Source organism: Macaca fascicularis, chromosome 7 (assembly GCF_037993035.2).
Source record: "Macaca fascicularis isolate 582-1 chromosome 7, T2T-MFA8v1.1".
NCBI lineage: Eukaryota > Metazoa > Chordata > Mammalia > Primates > Cercopithecidae > Macaca > Macaca fascicularis.
Genome location: NC_088381.1, coordinates 70,565,222 through 70,587,161, shown reverse-complemented (window position 1 = coordinate 70,587,161; position 21,940 = coordinate 70,565,222). Strand labels below are relative to the sequence as shown.

At 41.7% G+C, this 21,940-nt stretch overlaps 1 protein-coding gene across 3 annotated transcripts in view; it reads right to left on the bottom strand.

The window, feature by feature from the left end:
- The window catches only part of AGBL1 (AGBL carboxypeptidase 1), a 947,782-nt gene that overhangs the window by 880,261 nt on the left and 45,581 nt on the right, over window positions 1-21,940 (bottom strand). For all 3 annotated transcript variants that reach the window (XM_065548375.1, XM_015453343.4, XM_015453344.4), the window contains exons 2-3: window positions 4,044-4,107; window positions 2,269-2,415 (exon numbers count right to left, since the gene is read on the bottom strand). In XM_065548375.1, coding sequence (XP_065404447.1) covers window positions 2,269-2,415; window positions 4,044-4,107 — 211 coding nt within the window. The remainder of the gene's footprint in view (window positions 1-2,268; window positions 2,416-4,043; window positions 4,108-21,940) is intronic.

Below are 21,940 nucleotides of genomic sequence, written 5' to 3'. Positions count from 1 at the left end.
TAAGTACTTTGTCCAAGGTCACATAGCTAATAAGTGTCAGGGCCAGGCCTGAAACCCAGGTGTGACTCCCCAGCTTATACCGTTTATGGTATATATCAAGTCTCTGTGGTCCTTTCCTGGAGTCCACCTGGCCCACTCTTTGCCTTACTGACTTCTCATTCTTGAAGTTTTAGCTCCAATGTCACCTCTCCTGACCAGACCAGTCTAGTGTAACATCACTCTTGCTTCCTCTTACAGCACTCATCATAGTCTGCTATCGCCAAGTTATTTGTTGATTTGCTGGCCTTCTCCCCTTGAACATAAGTTTCATGAGAGCAGGTCCTTAACTGCCTTGGTCATCATGGTGTCCCTAGTGCCTGAAGCACCTGGCCCTAGGAGATATCCAGTAAATATATCTGTTGAATATTCATTGAATGAATTGTATTGATTTTTTCTGGGACATGCTCATGCAGGTGTTGGCAAAAGCCTAGTTCTCCATCATTATCAGCAGAATGTTGAATAGACTTAGAGTAGAGATCCAAATATTTAAACGAAGAGTGCTCCAGAACCCCTGGGGCCTTGGCTGTCACTGATAGCACGGGACATCAAAGGTCCACCTTTCAGAGGATCTGAGCTTCTCAGCTGTGACCTATATAAGACTCAGCACACAATTAGAACTTAACACTTGCCACTCGTTTGCAATGTTTGTGTGAGTCCTGAGTGCCCATGCTTTTAAACTGTGCTCCAAGAACTTCTAGAGTTTTCAGGAAATGTTCCAGGGTTTTCCTTGGTGAAAGAGAAATGACTATGGAGCCAAAATGGAAAGAACTCTAGGTCCTTCCTCCATCTTCCCTTCCACTAGGAATGTTCCACTTCTGTGTGACTTGTAGTGGGTTGAATAGTGGCCCCCAAAAATTCATGTCCACCCAGAAGCTCAGAATGTTATTCTTTTGGGAAATAGAGTCTTTGTAGATTTTATTATAAATTAGAGTGGGTCCTAAATCCTATGACTGATGTCCTTACACAAAGAGGAAATGATACAGAGGAGAACACCATGTGAAGACGAGGCAGAGATTGAAGTGATGCATTTACAGTCCAAGAAACACCAAGGATTTCTGGCAACCCTCAGAGGAGAGAGGCATGGAACCGATTCTCCCTCAGAGCCTCCAGAAGGAACCAACCCTGCCAACACCTTGATTTTGGACTTCTGATCTCCTAACAGCCTTCTGTTGTGTTAAGCTAATCAGTTTGTGGCAATTCGTTATGGCATCTCCAGGAAACTAGTACACTTATGTAATAGACTTTCTTTTTTTAACTTTTAAGTTCAAGGGTAAATGTGCAGGTTTGTTACATAGGTAAACTTGTATCATGGGGGTTTGTTGTACAGATTATTTCAGCACCCAGGTATTAAGCTAGTACTCATTAGTTATTTTTTCTAATCCTCTCCCTCATCTTACCCTCCTGATCTTCAGACAGGCCCCAGTGTGTGTTGTTCCCCTCTGTGTCCATGTGTTCTCATCATTTAGCTTCCACTTATAAGTGACAACATGAGGTATTTGGTTTTCTGTTTCTGCTTTAATTTGCTAAGGATAATGGCCTCCAGCTCCACCCATGTCCCTGCAAAGGACATGATCTCATTCTTTTTTATGGCTATATAGTATTCCACAGTGTATATGTACCACATTTTCTTTATCCAGTCTATTATTGATGGGCATTTAGGTTGAGTCCATGTCCTTGTAACTGTGAATAGTGCTGCAATGACCAAATGCATGCAGATGTCTTTACAATAGAATGATTTATATTCCTTTAGTTATATACCGAGCAATAGGATTGCTAGATCGAATGGTATTTCTGTCTTTAGGTCTTTGAGGAATCATCACATTGTTTTCCACAATGGTTGAACTAACTTACACTCCCACCAACAGTGTATAAGTGTTCCTTTTTCTCCACAACCTTGTGATGCAACTTTTAGACATGTTCTATTTATTTTTAAAATGATTAAAAACTGCTTTGGAGTATCTCCCCTCCTTTCCCCCATATGATCCTTGCCCCATGTAGTCCATGTTTGTTCTGGGCTCTGTGCTGAGCACCACACCTTGGATGAGCTGACATCAAATTCAACAAAATTCCCTCTCCTATGGGGCTGCTCCTGCCATCACCATCAAGGTGTCCAGAACCTCCCTTCCACTTCCTCCCTGTGCTTCTCCACCAGAGCTTCCCAAATTGCACTCATGATAACAACCCTAGAAGTGCCTTTTCAGTCAGCTTTAGGTATTGGAGTATGAGTACCTCTCAGGCCAACTTTGGCCAGCAGCCGGAAGAGAGGCAGGAGGATGTCATAGTCTGGAGAAGCTGTCCTCGCTGTGTCTACCAGGGTCTGCAGAAGAGCCTCACTGCCACCCTTGCTGATCATGTAGTGAATTCTCCGGTCTGTGCCTGAGGGGAAGCCGGAGGAAAGATGAGCCACAAGTAATAATCCCCATTTTCCTTGGAGCAGAAGACAGACCTGACAGCTAGAGACAGAGTAAGAATTAGTTCATTTCAATACATAAAATTGTGTAGTTCTTGAAGCAACCTGTGTTAAAGTTGCACTATCAGTTAAGGAAAGAGGGTTGTGAAATGGGAAAATAGTGGAATATTTAAGAACCTAGTTGTGTTCGGCTACAACAGCTGTAATAAATAGAGCTTACCTGAGAATCTGTTGAATATTTGGTATATGTATGTGTATGTGTGTACATGTATGTAAATATGCATATACACTTTTGTATAATCATATACTTAGAAGAGGGAATCTCAGTATCCCTCTGCTATACATTTGAATCTTCCATAACAAGGATTGGGATGATGGCCTAATCTGGAATCATTGTATTGATGGCATAATGATTTTCTGATGCTGGCCTTCAGAAACTGATGGGAGAAAATTACAGAAACCACTGGAATAATCCCTTGAGAAAGAAACATCCAATCATCCTATCTAGGGAATTTTGAAGAGAGTCTAGAGCTATGATGAACTATTGATCTTTCTACCTAAGTACAATTTTGAACAGGGATCTCCTCCACCTTGCCCAAGGACAAACTCAAAAGCAACGATTTCATTTCAACTTGGCCTTGGTTGATTCTCTCTATGCACAGGGCAAAGTTGACCTAACAAAGGTGGCCAACAGGGTGGTGCGTTATCAAAGAAGACCACCTGATTTTTTATCCTAATGAAAAGTAGCATTCTCTGCAAGAGGCACAGTAATCACCACCTTATCAGAGGGAGAACTTCAAGGTTTCATCTTAAGAGTTTCAGACACCTCTGGACAAATGTAAGACAGCACTATCCCAGAAAATGAGTGACTTCACTTACACAGGTCCCACACAAAAGACTAAACGTAAGTCATCCTGCCAGTGGAGCATAGCACAAACCATGGTAAGACCCCAATATGATGGGCCCCTTCTCCTTGAAACCATAATCCTGAGGATCTACGGGTCTGGAGTGTCATTTATTTCTGATATTGCTTGTTTGGTGTTAGTATTTCTTTCTAAAGTAATGTGGCCAGCATACATAAAAATGCAAATTGAGTGAGAGTTAGAATGTTCAAAAATCTCAGTAAGAACTTGAGCGAATAGAAGCATGCTCCAGTTAATCCCGTTGATTCCAATGTAGTCGACTCTGTTATCTTATCTCTGAAAACATGATGCTTACATGCTTCCAAGTTCAGTTCCTGCCTGATATTCCTGCCTCTATTTGAAATAGCCAAGGTAGCTTCTGATACTCGGCTCTCTTAAATAGGTCACAATGGAAGTGAGCAGAGCAAGAAGAGGGGTAGAACCACGGAGGGTTACTACTAAATCTAATTTCACCCTCAATGTTAGGTGAGAAGACTGAGGAGTGCAAGTACAATCAGTCCAGGTTACTTGGGTCTTATTAACCTTACAGAAAAAAGATGGGCTAGTGATGCTGCCTTTCACAGGAAATTGAAGCAAGAGCAAACCCCCAGGTCACAGAGGTGCCTGGGAGAGATCACAGCCAGCAGGCTCCATGTCCACCATATGAAGGCATGAGGACATGGCCTACTCACCAACAGAAAGCAGATCTCCGAGGACCTTGAGGATGGTCAGGATAGACTTCTTGTCGGAGGAGCTCTGCAATGAGAACACAGGCAGCCATATTTAAGAATGCAAGAGGAAGGAACTGGATGATCAGGGATGCACATGGAATGGTAGAGCTCTACTTCCTGCCATAGAGAAAGACTTACTGCAGCAACAGGACAGACAAGGGGACTCACTTGGTAAGGGAACCAGGGGTTGTGCCTCCCTCCATATTTAGTCTTCAGAACCCCTCTTTGCAGACCTATCTTGTAGTAACATCAGCAAGACAAACAAAAGAATAAGCAATAATGATTTACACAGAAAACAAGGAAGTAAAAGGGACTTTGTGGGCCAGGATAGCACAGGTCTGTTATTTCAGTAGACTTGGCTTATTTTTATTTGAGATGAAGTCTTGCTCTATTGCCCAGGCAGGGGTGCAGTGGTGTGATCTCCACTCACTGCAACCTCCGCCTCCGGGGTTCAAGCGGTTCTCCTGCCTCAACCTCCCAAGTAACTGGGGCTACAGGCGTGTGCCACCACACCTGGCTAGTTTTTTTGTGTTTTTAGTAGAGACGAGTTTCCACCATGTTAGCCAGGATGGTCTCTATCTCCTAACCTCGTTATCCACCTGACTCGGCCTCCCAAAGGGATTACAGGCATGAGCCACCGCAGCTGGCTGGCTTATTTTTAAATACAGCACAGAGGAAAGAGACAGAAATCCACTAAAATGTTCTGATGAAAAGACTTCCCTGACTGACAAGAATGAACTCCTCCTTTTCTCAAGAGAATCCCAGGGTGGTGCCAAATCCTATTATGAAAAAACTCCAAGGAGTTTCTGCAATACTTGACACTTTATCCTCTGTTATACAGAAAAGAACCCTGAATTCAGAGACAGTGTGGACTTGCTGAGTCTCCTGAGGTAATACATACGCAAAGCCAGAAGTACCACTCAGTCCAGCCTCCCAAAATCAGGCCAGTGCTCTTTGCACTGTAAGATATTTGGAGGAGAGGATATTTTGTTTAAGGCAAAGCCTTAATCTTCTCATTTATAAGACTCATGCTCCTCATCTGCTTCAAAGGCCTCAATAATTCCCCATCACATATAGGATAAAGTCATAGCTCATTCATAGAATTTCCAAAGCTCTTTATGATCTTGTCCTTCTTATGTCTTCAGCTTCATTATTCATTACAACACCCCTGCCTGAAATATATGCTTTAGCAACACAGAACCTCTTGGAGTTTCCTGATCAAACCATGCCATTTCATGCCTCTGTAGCTTTGATCACACTCTTCCCTCTTCCTGCAGCACTTTTCCTTACCTCTCAGCCTGGTCATGCCAGCTCACCCTTCAAGTGCACTCCGGCTCCACAAGATCCCCATCCAACCCTCAAGCTGGGTCTGGAGTCCCTTCTATCTCCACATCACTCTGGGCTCAGCTCTGACATTGCACTTACAACATGGTGTTGGTATCATGGTATAATCTTGCTTCCCACTCCACCTCCACTAGGTATGAAGATATTTAAAGAAGAAATCAAGTTTTGTATATATCTCTTTCCTGCACCTGGCACAAGGATCTTCCATAAAAGGTGTGCAAATATTTGTTGAATGGAACCAAACCGAACCAAAAAGAACTACAAGGAGGCCATGAAGTCCAACAACATCCCCAAAGGCAGATGATGCCTACACTTTCTTCAGTCCCAGCTTTAAGACACCCCAGGGTCTTAAAGGGTTAAAATCAGACTTCAAAACTCCAGCCAGGGCTACTTGCTTCAGCACAAAATTTAAGAGAGCATAAAAAATTAAAAAAAAATTTTTTTTAAACCCACAGTAATCAACATAAATATTTTCACAAATCAAAATTAATTAATTGGCTGGGCACAGTGGCTCAAGCCTGTAATCCCAGCACTTTGGGAGGCCAAGGTGGGCGGATCACGAGGTCAGGAAATCGAGACCATCCTGGCTAACATGGTGAAACCCCGTCTCTACTAAAAAAATACAAAAAAAAAAACTAGCCGGGCGAGGTGGCGGGCGCCTGTAGTCCCAGCTACTCGGGAGGCTGAGGCAGGAGAATGGCGTGGACCCGGGAGGCGGAGCTTGCAGTGAGCTGAGATCCGGCCACTGCACTCCAGCCTGGGAGACAGAGTGAGACTCCGTCTCAAAAAAAAAAAAAAAAAAAAAAAAAAAAAAAAAATTAATTAATTAATTTAAAAAATCAACTAATTGGTTAACACCTATGTGCAGGTATTTGAGAAGCCCTCCCGAGGGTGAAGAGTTTGGCATCTGACTGCGCTATGACTCCCGGAGGGGCAGCCGCAACATGCACGGGGAATACCAAGACCTGACCACCACGGGCAGTGTCACCCAGTGCTACCCAGACATGGGATCCCCACACCATGCCCCGCCCACTCCATCTAGCTTATGAAGCTGGAGGAGATTGTCCCCAGCAGGTGCCACCAGCCCATAATCAAGCAGTTCCACAACTCCAAGAACAAGTTCCTGCTGCTCCACTGGGTCCTGTGCTGTCAAGGCAAGCCATGCTTCACCACCAGGAGACCCAACACCTTCTTCTAGGTGCCAGGCCCTCTCACCCAGGTGTGCCCCAATTAAACTCAGGAACACCCTGGTTTAAAAAAAAAAATCAATTAATTTATTTTTTCAATTAATTTTGATTTGTAAATTACTTGATGAACAAGGTATCAAAATTTAACTGTCTAACTCCTATTCTGAGAGGGAATCTCAAGATACTTGATGTCTACACTTACCCAGGAGAAAGACCTGGGTTTACTCTAACGTCTTCTCCACTGAGAGCTTTGGGCTAACAAGGGCAATCTTGGCATATGCTTTGCTAATGCCTCTCATCACATCTGCACTGAAGGTTAACAGATGATATCATTCTCTGAATCCCCAAGTCCACACCATCCCCTGGCAACTGTGACATATACGTGTACCAACGTGGGTGCCTCTCCCTCTGCAGTCTATGAAAAACTAGAAATAAGAATGGAGGAGCAGTCCAGAAACTGATCCATTATTTGGGGGAATTTTCAGGACTCTAGCCCTTTGAAAGTGAACCCAAAGATGGCTCACAGAAGAAAATGAAGTCTCTGGAACTGACTTCCTGATCAGCACTGACATTTCTGGATAGACCTGTAGCATACCTCATCTTTCTGTGAAGAGGAGAGGCATAAAAGACTTTGGAAAGGCTGTACAAATGTTGAGTAACTTTTAAAATGCCAAAGTCATTAGTTGATTATAAATAATGAGCAAGGAAAAGAAAAATAAGAGAGAAAGTGGAGAGATAAGAAAAAGAGGAAGGAGAAAAGGGAAAGAGGAAAACTAATAAGGTAAAAACTGATTAAAGGGGAATAAAAGATCCAGATATAATTTATTTTCATTCAATGATTCATGCATTCATCTCACAAACATTCATTGGGAATCATCTATATTCCAGCCACCAAGCTAGGCACTGAGGATAAAAATGGATGACGGCACAACCTTCCTTCATGAGGCTCCAGGCTGGCTGAAATGAACAGCTGGCAGACAGTACCCAAGACAGCAAGGGCTGTGACAAAGGTAAACTGGGAGAAGTAGAGAGAATCCTAGAAAGGAACATTGAACCCAGCCAGATCCATGAGTGATGACTCTTGAGAAACCTCTCAGAAGCTAAACAGGGTAGGTCTGGTTAGTACTTGGATGGGAGACTCTTGAGAAACCAAGTTGAAAGGGGAGAAAAGAGTGTTCCTGCTATGATGTAGCTCTGTGTGTTCCGAGGGCAGCATGACAGGGCACGGGAGGCTGGGGGATGAATCCATCTGCAGTATGACTAGATTGAATAAAGCAGACGATGAAGGGAATTGCACATTATTTGTAGGCAAGAACTAGGTCTTATTCATCTCTCTATTCCCACCTCACAAGGTATAATAGATAATCCCTATATTTTATTAAATTAATTCCTCAAGCTAAGGAATGGCCTGCTTTATTACAATGCCCACTGATACTCCCTGAGAACAAGCGTTGTCTTCTATGGTTCTGTTGGATCTGCCAGCACAGATATAGGACTGGGCATATAGTATATATTAAATCAACATCCTTAAATTGGTTTGACCTGTGGCCAACATCGTATGCCGCACACACATCAGCCATTCCTCTGGAGTTGCCTCCGAGAAAACCCCATTTGCTTCAAATGCAGGATGGTCGAGTGCTGATGGAGGATGTGGGTCTCTCTCCCCTGCCCAGGGAATGGGCCATGGCTCATCTCCTCTAAGCTTTTTCTCTTTCATGTGGTTGGTTTAGAGGAGAATATGAACCCAGATCAGCAATAGAAAACCTGAGAGGACATCTGCAGGATTTTGGAAAAAGATATTCTCCAGAAGTTAAAAAATAATTTAAAACAAAACACAAAAATATTTCCTGTGTTTGGATATTGTCATATGAAGACACAATTTTGGGTCCTCAGTGACTAGTAAGCCACCAGATGAACTCTATGGACCCCCCCCCACCTGTGAACTTTCAAATAAGTGAAATAATGAATATCTTCACTTATAAAAGTCACTTTCCGTAAATTCAGATGTGACAGAGAAAAGAAAATTTTGCACCTCCATGTGCTCTCTTCCCAAGTACTGTGGTCTTAAAAAATAGGAAAGAAATTGATTTCACAAACAAACCAGAGAGACAGCTCACCAGGAGAATCCTGCCGTCCCATAGAAACTAAGAGACAGTGCCGTCCTACAGACATTCAGTTCATAATGCCCTCACTCAGCGCTGAGCCAGAATAGAGCAGTATAAATGGTTTTACTTTAAGTAAAAATTATGGTGATCAGTGGAGAAAAACAATCTCAATTGGCATTAATTTATGTACTGCTACATTTACCAATAAATATTTTACACTATTTAGAAGAATAACACAAAGCCGTTATCTCACCCACAGTAATAATAAATGAGCAGTTAAAGAAGGCAGGATGTGATGTGCCTTGATTTTCCTTTAATGATCCTTTGAAATGAAACATTGAGTAATCCCCTGTTGTTGAAGACATTTCTATAAAAAAAAAGAAAAATGTATCTACCAAGCTTGCAGGGAGACGCAGGGAGTTGGAAGAACAGTGTTTTACGTAGTCTGCGGGGTTTTGAACTGCAATTTTCTCAAATAGCGTTTTGAATGTGTCACTCCCTGCTTTAAAATCTTCTATGTATCCCTGTTGCTTCCTCCTCCCAACTCCTTATCAGGGTATGAAAATGACGCCCTTTACATCACTCTGCCTCTGGAGGCTCAGCTGCAGCCACTCTTCCTACCCCAATGCTCCATGCCAATGATACAGAACCAGTTATTATGCACCAAGAGCATCACGGGTACCTCTGCTCTCAAGTCTGGGCTCAGGCTCACGCAGGCTTGAGTGTCATTTCTCCCCACTCGTTGTAGCATATGTTAATTCTCAGCTCCAGCTCCTTTTCTATATAGTTTTCCCAGCTAACCTACCTTCCCAGCCCCCATTACACACAATTGCCACATATGTCTGCTCATGTGGGGCTCTGCACAACTCCAGGGCTGCTGTTCACAACGACTACAATGTGATTGGTGCCCCACCAAGTGGGGCGCTGTGGCAGCCTGGCCTCTCCAAGAACACAATTATTTGTTCTAATTCGTTGTCCAACAAGGCTTTGTACACACCTTTTATTAAAATTCTTACTTGATCGTGGTTATTTTCTTACATCTCTGTTCTCATTGTCTATTTTGGGGGTAACAAACTACCTCAAAACTTAGTGCCTTAGAACAATGGCCTTTTAATTCTAACTGTGGATTTTGTGGGTAGGTAAATTTGGCTAGAACTTGGCTGGGAGATTCTTCTGCTTCCCATGGTATTAACTGAGGTCACTGAGTGCCACTCAACTGGCAGATGCACTAGACTGGAGGGTCTGTGATGGTTTCAATCACGTCTGGCACCTTGACAGGTATAGCTAGAAGACTGGGCACACTTGGACTACTGACCAGAATGCCCACATATGTATTTTTCAGCATAATAGTCTTAAGGTACTTGGACCTCTTCCACGGCAGCTGGCTTCCCCTAGATCAAGTATTCTACAAGAACTGGGTGAAAGTTGCAAGGCTTCTTTTGTCTTAGCCTCAGAAGGTCAAACATCACTTCCGCCACATTCTACTGATTAATCAAATCAATCTGGATGCTAGTCCAAATTCAAGGGGAGGGGAGTTAGACTCTACCCCTCAACTAGAGAAGTAGAAAAGAATTTTCAGCCACCTTTAATCTCCCACACTCACTTTAGACTGTGAGCTCCTCTAGAGCAAGATTTTTGACTCATTCCTCTTGCTCTCCCCTGATCCTAGCATGGGGTGTTTCACACAGTAGTCATTCAGGAAACTATGGAATGATATGAGATGGGATTCAAACTTAATATGCAATCTGACAGAGTCTTGCCATTCTGTTCTTGATGCCAAGATGTAAAGTCCATCCCAGTGAGAACATTGTTACAGAAGTTTACAAGGTGCACAGCTCAATTTTTCTGTCAATCTAGCAACTGAGCAAGCAAATATAGAGTGCCAACTATGTGTCAGTATTTTAGTATGTCTTTTGTGTTGTTATTTTTCAAGCTTAAGATTGGATAATTTATAAAGAAAAGAAGTGTATTTAGCTCATATTCTGCAGGCTGTACAAGAAGCACAGCCCCGGCATCTGCTTTTGGTGAAAGTGTCAGTCTACTTCCACTCACGGTGCAAGGAAAGAGGAGCCTGCATGTGCAAATCACAGGGTAAGCGAGGAAGTGAGAGAAGGAATGGAAGTGCCAGGCCTTTTCAACAACCGGTTCACGTGGGAACCAAGAGTGAGAACTCACTCACTGCTGCGACAATGGCACTCAGCCATTCATGGGGGATCTGCCCCTATGATCCAAACACCTCTCATTCCATGGTTTCCTGAATGCCTATTCTGTGCAAGGCCCCAGGGCCCCATCGGGCCCCAACTCCAACATCGGGGTTCAGATCTCAACATGTGACTTGGTGGGGGCAAACAAATCATATTCGAAACATGGCAGTCAAACACAGTGTGAAAAAATAGGCACCACTAGCCGGGCGCGGTGGCTCACGCCTGTAATCCCAGCACTTTGGGAGGCCGAGGCGGGCGGATCACAAGGTCAGGAGATCGAGACCACGGTGAAACCCCGTCTCTACTAAAAATACAAAAAATTAGCCGGGCGCGGTTGTGGGCGCCTGTAGTCCCAGCTACTCGGGAGGCTGAGGCAGGAGAATGGCGTGAACCCGGGAGGCGGAGCTTGCAGTGAGCCGAGATCGCGCCACCGCACTCCAGCCTGGGCGACAGAGCGAGACTCTGTCTCAAAAAAAAAGAAAAAATAGGCACCACTGGCTGGCACAGTGGCTCACACCTGTAATCCCAGCACTTTGGGAGGCTGAGGCAGGCAGATCATGAGGTCAGGAGATTGAGACCATCCTGGCCAACATGGTGAAACCCCGTCTCTACTAAGAATACAAAAAATTAGCCGGGCATAGTGGCACGTGCCTGTAATCCTAGCTACTCAGGAGAATCATTTGAACCCGGGTGGCAGAGGTTGCAGTGAGTTGAGATCACACCACTGCACTTTAGCCTGGGCAACAGAGTGAGACATCATCTTAAAAAAAAAAAAAAAAAGGACCTTTGATCTGTCATAGTCTTAAAGTGGAGGGGAAAAAAGGATCCTATAATCACCCTCTCAATTTTCTCCACGAGTCTAGACCCAATTTTACTAGACTGGGGAAAAACATAGTCCATCCCATTGCACTTTGAGTAGTGCCCCTGATCTCACAGAAATAGAGTGCCCTGCCAGATTGAAAGAACAAGCCCATAACATTCTATTTCTTAGCCTCTAAAGAGTAAGACAGAACCTTTTCCAAACTCATGAGCCGAGAGCACAGGATACAGCTCATAGCTCAAGAAAACCATATTGCCAAAAATAAATTTGTTCTTCCAGTCATGCAGTTTGAACACTCACTAGAGATGGTCCATTGGTTAAATAAAAGACATTATTAAATTTGAAGTTGGTAATGAATGACTGAAGGGAGCACTAATCACAAACTTCAATTACTAAAAATGGTTATATAACACCAAAAATAGTGACCAGCCACTCTGTCTTCACACAAGAGGGAACAGGCAGAAACTGCATGATTAGAAATTTAGTCTAAGTTGAAGGAAAACATTTCCTGGCAAGGTTGAAATGGGTTCGTAAGAAAGAAGTGTTTAAAAAGACTATGGGCTGAATAACTGTGATATTTGTTTCAATAATGATGGGGGTTGGTGTGGAAATAGTGAAGACATATAAGAAAGAAGTCTGCTATCACTACAGAAGCTGGGTGGTAGGTAATGTGGTTTTGTAACAAAATGTTAAGATATAAAATAAAACCAAATAAAATAAATGGCATATACTATTTTCTGACTGGAGTATCTTAGATGGAACCTTGAAAACAACCTCACCAGGATCTTTGCTCATAGTTCTCCAACCCCGGAATTTTACAAATGTCCCAATCATACATTGAGTCTTATATAATGAATTGTCAAGGATATCAGTGATCCTCCTTGGTAAAAAGGGTATTGATGGTCTAGCACAAGGTAAAGATAGAATGTGGTCTATTTTTCATTTATTTGGTAGATGTTTGTTGAGCATTTACCATGTACCAGGCACTGTGCTAGGTGCTACAAATACATAGATAGCATGTATATAGACAATCCTTGTTCTCACAAAGCTTCAAAGTTAGTTGGGGAGGAATGTATTGTGCAGAGTCACCCAAATATAAAAGTGCAACTGGGAATAGGTGCTGAGTTTATTGTGACATGTGAGCATAAAATAGAGTTATTTGATGTGAATCAGAAAAGAACCCCTTCAGAAGCAACACTTAAGCTGAGAGCTGAAAGACAAACAAAAGTAAACTAGCAGAAAATGGAAAAGAAAACTGCTCAGGGCAAAAGAGGCTAGTATGCAAAGTCCTGTGGCAAAGTTGAGGGACATTCAGAAGGCTAGTGAGGCTGAGGCACAGAAAGAGACAGGTAGAAGGAGACAGGGAGAAAAAGAGAGAAGAGAAAGGGTTAAAAATGTAAGTTTAATTCAGATCAACTTTAGGCTAATTTCCACAACCTCTATAACACCCAATTTCCTCATCCACATTATTGGACTAATACTTGTACCTAACTCTTGGACAGTTGGGTTAGAAATACCATAATAAATGTAGAAATGCTTAGCTTACTGCCTGGGTCACACTAAATGCTCAATAAAATGTTGACAGATAAATAAATAGGCTATGGCTATGACGGACAAACGGTGAATAATCTGAAAATAGGTCTGAAGATCCTTTGAGATACATCTTACCAGATCAACTTTCCACCAGGATCACAATGTTCCCAATTTAGCAGAATACTCTTAAGGAGAGAGAGAAAAAAATAAACAAAACATCTAAAAAGGATGAGATTGCATCCTCTGGGCAGAAACAATTTTGAATCCTGTGTTTTGTCAACAATGCCCGGCACGTTCGTGGTCTCTCTATAAATTGCAAAGTCTCCAGTCATCATAATAATGACGGCAATCAACAACCTCACATGCCTGAAAGATTCTCTGTTTTCTTTTAAATGATGCTGATCGGAAAGCAGGCTCCATCTCTATTTCTAGGAAGGCTGTGAAGTCTTTCTCAAGCACAGTTGACAAATTATAGCACAAAACTTGCAGGTTAGAATTAAGGATTACTGAAAGGAAGTGGCAAACAGTTTTCAGCTTTTCTAAAAGGATTCTAAACATAGCAAGTAAATAACACTTCCAGGTGTCTACCACCCAAGGCTCACACTGTCGTCAAGGAAATGGGTTGCTGCCTTCTTCCTTCAACCAGCAGCTGCCACTTGCTGCCTTCATCCCCTCTGAATGCACCACCTCCAAAACATACATCCGAGACGGGCGGATCACGAGGTCAGAAGATCGAGACCACCCTGGCTAACACAGTGAAACCCTGTCTCTACTAAAAAATACAAAAAACTAGCCAGGCGTGGTGGCGGGCGCCTGTAGTCCCAGCTGCTCGGGAGGCTGAGGCAGGAGAATGGCGTGAACCCGGGAGGCGGAACTTGCAGTGAGCTGAGATCCGGCCACTGCGTTCCAGCCTGGGCGACAGAGTGAGACTCTGTCTCAAAAAAAAAAAAAAAAAATGAGCATTCAGGACAGGGAGGCTTGTCCCTGCCTCGATAAGTCACCTCCTTTCCAAAAACACTGGGAAGATGCCCTTTTCTATGTCCTCTACCCAGCTCATTCTCAGCAAGCTAGTCTAAAGCAGAAGTATGAAGCAGGAATGATTTGACCCTGCTGTCTTTGTGCCTCTCATTTCAGGGACTCATGTTATGTCATGGGTACTCCACTACTTGGGTATTCTTTAAAGTAGTGGGTAATGGTCTTCCCTACCCCAATCTGAAGTGCTGTTTTCAGAGATGTTCTGTACAATTTGAGGGTAAAGAAATAGGCATCAAGATATGAACTGGCATCCCATGTAGACAACAGCATTTTATATATATATATATTTTCGAGACAGGGTCTTGCTCTGTCACCCAGGCTGGCATGATCACAACTCACTGAAGCCTCAACTGGATTGCAGCCCACCTTCCCAGGACCCTCCTACCTCAGACTCCCGAGTAGCTGGGACTACAGGAGTGTACCACCACACCTGGCTCATTTTTGTATTTTTGGTAGAGACAGGATTTCAACCATGTTGCCCAGGCTGGTCTCAAACTCCTGAGCTCAAGCAATTCACCCACTTCAGCCTCCCAAAGTAGTGGGATTAACAGGCGTGAGCCACTGCATCAGGCCAATATTATGATTATTACCATTCAGTGTCTACTTTGTTTCAGACACCATTTACTGCTTAATTCTTAAAACAAAATTCTCATCTTAAAATTTAGATATCATTATTCTTATTGTAATGTTAAGGAAATTGAGGCCAAGAGAAGTTGAATAATTTACTCAAAAGCAAATGTAAACTTTCTTACTATTTTACAAATTGAATTTTGAAATATAGCAAGTTTTAAAAAAAAATAGGACATTGTAAAATAGCCAAATTAGTATTTATTTAGTGGAAACTTTTTGACTCTAAAATCCAAACTGATGATTTTAAAACTTGTCCACAAATGTTTTGTCACGTGTACCACCAAGATATGGTATCTATGTCACCTACTCTTAAATCTTAGCCAATCTTAGTAACTCTCTTAGTACCAAATAGAATGCAATGGAAATAACATTGCTTACCTTTCAAGACTAGGTCATGAAAAGCAATGCAATCCTGGGGTACACTTTGAGGATTAAGAAATAGGCATCAGGTCACTGAGATACTTGCATCTGAAGCCCTAAGTCTCCATGTAAGAGGACTGACTACCATAAGGAAGCCATGCCATAACAAAGCCCAGGTCATATGGAAAGACCCATATGGTACTCCAGGAGACAGTCAATTAAGCTCTCAGCTGAACTGGGATCAATTGGCATTAAATGTCAACCAAATAATGGAAAGGAGCAATCTTAGATGTCCAGACCAATTGAGGCTTCAGATAATTGCAACCCCAGCCAATTTCTGACTGCAACCATACAAGAGACACCAGGAAAGAACTGCCCTGATGACTTGTTTCCAAATGTGTGACCACCAAAATGTGAGAAAAATAAAATGACTCTTTCAAGCCACTGAAATCAGGATAATTTCTTACCAGCAATAGTGACTAGAATGCAAAGCAATCTGAACAGGAGATCAACAAAAAGCATTGAAAATCTGGTTTCTAAAAACTGAATTTGGAATGCATGACAGTGAAAAAGAAAAAAACCTATACCAAGCATTTAAACTGCAAAATCTCCTAAAGATTTTAGCAAGTTTCTCTCTTACTCAGGTGTTTCTGCAAAAGATGACATGATAGAGATAGAGAAACATTAGACTGGGAGGTGGTAAATCCAGTTCTAATCCTCATTTTTCCATAATGACTTTAGATAAACCATTTACTTTCCCTTGACCCCACTTGCTTTCCTCATGTTTCAATTAAGAAAACAAGAAGACATGATTTTTCAGGCCTCTTCCTGTTCCATAACCTGATGATGTTCTATGATGTCAAACTGGAGTCAATAGAAGAAGATATTCATGCTAAGAAGCCAACTTTCCATTTTTGGCAGCGTGTCAGACTCTGAAGATGAAGAATGAGAGAGAAAGTGGTAGTGTATGTTCATCTGCTGGAAATATGCCCAGGAGTCTCACAGGACAGGTGTGCCCTCAGAAAACTCAGGTAAGGCATGAAGCTCTTCTAAAGGTGTCCCTCATGCTCCAGGATAGAGTGAGGCATATAAAAGAGGCCAGTGTGGACTTCAGTTCAAGATCTCTGCCCTTTCCCCTACCCACACCACTGCTGACCTTTGTTAAGACAGCACCATGACATTTTAAAGAACAGCTCTACAGTTGGTATATTTCCCAAGAAGGAGTAATTTTTTCCCTTTCAGTTCACATATGTTAGCCAGGAGCCTCTGGGGTGTAAAGGTATCCCAGCATTCATCCTCCCATTCCACAATTTTAAATTTATGTCTTTCTGTCCACCCCGCCCACTCTCTCTCAAAACCACTCTGTTAGCTATCTTCTCAGTAGAATCTATCGACGAATTGCTTCACCCTAATGCAGGGTTTCTCAAGCTCAGCACTATTGGTATTTGGGGGCAGATAATTATTTTATTAATGGGAAAGAGGGAGGCGTCCCATATATTGCAAGACGTTTAGCAGTATTCCTGGTCTCTATCCACTAGAGACAAGTAGCATAACCACCCCACCATTGTCAGCCCCAGTTGTAACAACCAAAAATATGTACAGATGTTGCAAAATACAAACGTGGCCATTAATTACTAATGCATTAATTACTCATACCTACGTAACATACTATTCCTACCAGTAAACCTAATGGAGATAATGAAATAAATCAAAAGAATAAAAGTCTCCTTGTTTCAGCGATCAGTTAAAGCCAAGTCAGGGAGATACTTTAGGGCTTGGAGCTTTATGGGGCCTCCCACAAATCATTCCTCCAAGACAACCGCCTACCTTCCATTTTCACTCAAAGCCAGGACTCTATTTTTCTGAATCATATATAAGACCAATCAGATTCCTATACACACAAATACACACACACAGAGGGCTAAGTGACGACCTAGTTAAATTTAGCAAGTTTTATTCTATAGATATATCCAGCATCTGCTCAATTATTTGAAAATAAATCAACAACCAGGAATTAAATTGAGGGTGTGGCTTTGATCTAGAATGAGACATTATATTCATTTTTGAATGATTATTAATTCATATTCCTGCTACAGTATTTGGTTCTATTGAAAGAAAGCATCCGCCACATTCTAGGCGATAAAGACTAAGATTTTCTTTTCGTTTTATTGTCAGTGTTCTCCCCAATTTATCCATGATTGGCTTCGTTATTGGAAGCACTGTGTTAATATAATCGGGAGATATTTATTGAGTGGCAATACTGTCAAGAACTGGAGATGCAATTGTAAATAGGTCAGTAAGGTCTCTGTTCTCACAGATATCTCGGCCTAGGAAGTGTCTGCTCAACTAATGTTTCAGGTATGGTAAGATTAATAGCTATAATTGTCATATACCCCAGTTCCCTTCATTCTGCTACATAAGTATAAATTAATTCCCCAGATCTAGTAAATGAGCTCCTTTGGCTAAAGAAAAAGAGATAAAGAAAGGGAACATAGATAAGTTAGCATAACTTACATGCAAACTTTCTTGCCTCCATTAATAAAATAAGGCACAAACACCGTAAGGTTGAACTGGGATGGAAGAAATGAGGTGTCACCATGCGAGGCAGGGCACCTGTATCTCAGAGATTGATTCTCTGCATCTGGGATCCAGCTTCCTCCCAAGCTACTCATACAGTAAGTTAGAACCAAGACATAAACTTTGCAAATATCTCCAGAATTCCAAGTTTTACCACGACATGTAATGTGGTTTGGCTGTGTCCCTACCCAAATCTCCCTTGAATTGTAATACTCTCCACCTGTCTAGGGGAGGGCCAGGTGGAGATCATTGAATCATGGGGGTGGTTTCCCCCATACTGTTCTTGTGGTAGTGAAGAACTCTCATGAGTTCTGATGGCCTTGATAAATGAGAGTTCCCCTGTACAAGCTCTCTTGCCTGCCGCCTTTGCTTCTCCTTTGCCTTCTGCCATGAGTGTGAAGACTCCCCAGCCATGTGGAACTGTGAGTCCATTAAACCTCTTTCCTTTATAAATTACCCAGTCTCCAGTATGTCTTTATTAGCAGCATGAGAACAGACTAATACAACATGAAACTAATTGGTAAATAGACAAGTAAATTTGTAAGGTATACAGGTGAGTTAAGATAATGTTACCCACTAAAACACCCCCCCCCAAAAAAAAACATATGAATGGCCCAATCACAAAAAAAAAGGTTTTTAAAAATTCATAGAAGGTCCCAAAGAGATATTCTTAATTGGTGGGCAGGGCTTCTGTAAGTTGTTATTCAATAACCCAGGTTCCTTCTATCTTGTGGCTTTCCTTTTCTCATGTACCCTCCAAGATCAACATGTTCATCTGCCTTAAGCTAACTGAAAAAAAAGTACAGAGGACCTCTCACAGGAGGATTTTATATGACAGGCCTGAAAATGGCACATGTCATTTCCTACCCCATCTCATTGATCAAAACTCAGTCACACGTTAACTATAACTGCAAGGGAGAATGGAACTTGTAGCCCAGCTGTTGTGTTAAAAGAAGAAGAAGAAATGGCTCTGGAAGAGAGCTAGCTTGGCTCTGCCATAATAGAATTTTCTCCTTTTCCACTTAGGGTTTCCCAAGAGGTATGATTTCCTAAGTGCCCTCGGCCAGCCTGCTTTTGGTGGATGCCTTCTTTCCCTTGCCACCTGGGATCACCTTCCATTGTATCCATACTTGCCACGCTGTAGGCCAAAGTAATCAAGATCCACAGACACTGGATTTCCTATCCTGTAGCAGAAGGCAATTTTCCAAGTTCTTATTTCTATAGGGGGATCCACGTCATTTATAAAAGCTTGACTCTGGTACTGATTACACTTTTTGGGATAAGCCAACCTTTAATCTCAATAATAAACACAATGTTATATATGAAAAGAAAACTCAAACAGTAACAAGAAGAGTCAGTAAATCATACAACCTTTGTCCAAGGTTGAAAACACAAAGCCCTTATACTTCTGAGTGAGTTACTTCATAAACATAATCATCAACAGCTAAGGTCAAACATACCAAGGATCAGAGGGTAAGTATTCCCGTAGTTTTCTCCCTTGCTTGAAGGCCAGATTATTGGGGACTACAGCTTCAAGTTTCTATGAAAAGCGATCACCCATCCTATCTGTATAGCGTAGCCTTCTCATCTCACGAGGCACACCTCAGAAGTATTTAAGTCATATCATGACCTCATTGGACCAGCTGGTCCACACAAGCACCTCTAAAGGACTTCAACTGTGATTTTCATCCCAGCAAATCTCATCTTCAAAGCAGAATGTTTCCCACCAAATATATCCAGGAATCTCAGTGCTATGTGGCCAGCTGCAATGAAAATTTGTTGCAAGATTTGGTATATCAATTATAACCACAGTGCAACAACTAAACAAGAAGCAGTTTGGAAGAAAATTAGGCATCCTATTTATCTTTTCCTATGCCCTAGGTCTTCATTTCCAAAGAATTCAATGTATTTTTTATCTGTATCTGTATTTAATTCCCACGAACCCCTTCTTCAGTGAATATGTTCAAAATTTTATCATCACTAGGTAATATATATGGATAAGAGTGTATGGATAATGTCATAAAACATTCTCCTAGAGAGGTCTCATTTCTCATCAACAGGAACTTGTGCTTGAAGCACTGTTCAATTCATACAGACTCTACCATCTATTTATGAATATTCTGTATATCTCTTTGGAAATATAAACATTCCATCCAGGAGCAACAAAGACCCACAGATGTCACCCTAGAACTCTGCCAAGGACACTGCACCTGCTTCAGATGGATTCTTGGTTGTCAATAATTTTATACCAGGTTCTTCAGTCTTTACCCAGATTATATTTCATGAAGTAGAGGAAGCAGGTAAGAGTAAACTGTTTTTAGGTGAAAATAAGGCTGAATACAAACTGATGATATTTTGTCGTTTTTACAGTTCACACCCCAAAAAAACAGAGATTCCAGAAAATCAGTATCAGCAGGCTTTGTTATAAAATTAAATTAGTTAAGAGGGTAAATGGGAAAGATAATAGAAAAAAAAAGAGCTTCCAAGGATGAAGGTGGTAGTTCCACTATGGATCAAGTCTTCAAGGATCAAAGATTACAGCAGGACACCGAGAGGAAAATAGTCTATTAAAAGCCATGAATGTTTGGCAATTAGCCAGTTAAGTCACAATTTTAATAGTCCATAAAAGCATCTGCAGCTGTGTAGGATCACATAACCCATAAAGAGGACATCAGGCATCTCTTCTCTAATTGCCAGGGCTGAATTCCAAAAACTAAGGAGATATTCAATGATCTCTTAGTTCAATGCTCCCACTTAAGGAGTACAAATTTGTTTCATGCCTCTTTTCTGGAATTCCACTTATGTTGAATTTTCAAGTAAATGTCATGATGATAGAAGTTGCTTTTGACTTTGATCCTTTCCATGAATCTGGGACACATGGCTGAGACATTAATACTGAGAGATCCCTGCCTAGGTTGAAGAGGGATGAGTTTAAAATTATTGATTGAAAGTCACCAGGACATACAGTCATAGAGAGTTGTGGCTTCCATCATAAGCAGTCACTTGACAGAATGTCCATTTGTCTGTCCTTCTATACATCCATTAATCAATTGTTTATTAGAACTATTAGATGCTCATCAATACATTTAGCCACAGATGAAGGGGACTCAAAGGATACCAGCAGAATGGGAGTTCTCAACGCAGCTGCAAAACAAGCTGAAAAGGACACAGAAATATTGACAAGTTACCATGATCAAGTGCAAACTGAATTCAGTGGATGAGGATGGTTAATGCAAGTTGAGGGAGAGGTATGAGAGGAAGGGAAAGTCTAATCACGAAAGGCTTCATCATGGAAATAAGATTAACAGTGATGGACAGTGAGGAAGTAGAGAGTCTTTCCAAATAGAGGCAACAGTTATCTTGGTTAACCATGGCTATCACAGGGTGGAAACCTCTTTCAAAAACCTTATTGATTATTTCTGACTCTGTCTTAAGTTTTGGCTCCCATTTTCTTCAAGGAAGTCAACCTATCATGTAAAGTAAGCACACATTCACCAAGATTGAAAACCAAAGTTCTTCACTCTCACAAAGTGGATGTGGGTTGGCTAGACAAACACAAGCAGAGAGCTCCTCATGATTCAGAGATGCTGCAAAGGCATTATTACACTTGGAGAGATATTTGAACATCTTAATTCTAAAAACCCCTTTTTATTAATTCCTCCACAAAATAAAGTCTACCATTCTAACATCAATCAGCTTTATGCCCATTTACTGGGAGTAACTATAATTGTGCCCTGCCATTATATAGACTGTTGTGAGTGACTGTACACATAATTACATAATTAGGTTAAGCATTTTGACCTTCTTCTGTTTGTCAGACTCTGTGGTGAATTGTCAAGCAGTTGATAATGAATGGCTACTCTAACCATTTACTCTTAAGAATTACATCCAAAATCTGGTGTTTGAGCCATATAATCAAAAATGTAGACTCTTTTTGTGAGGAACATTCTGATTTCCTTAAAACCACCTGATGGGTCAGTTTCAGAGGCATGAACCAAGTCCCTTAAGGAAACAGAAGAGAAGTCTGCATGGAGAGAAAAAAAATCTTTAAAATATTTTTAAT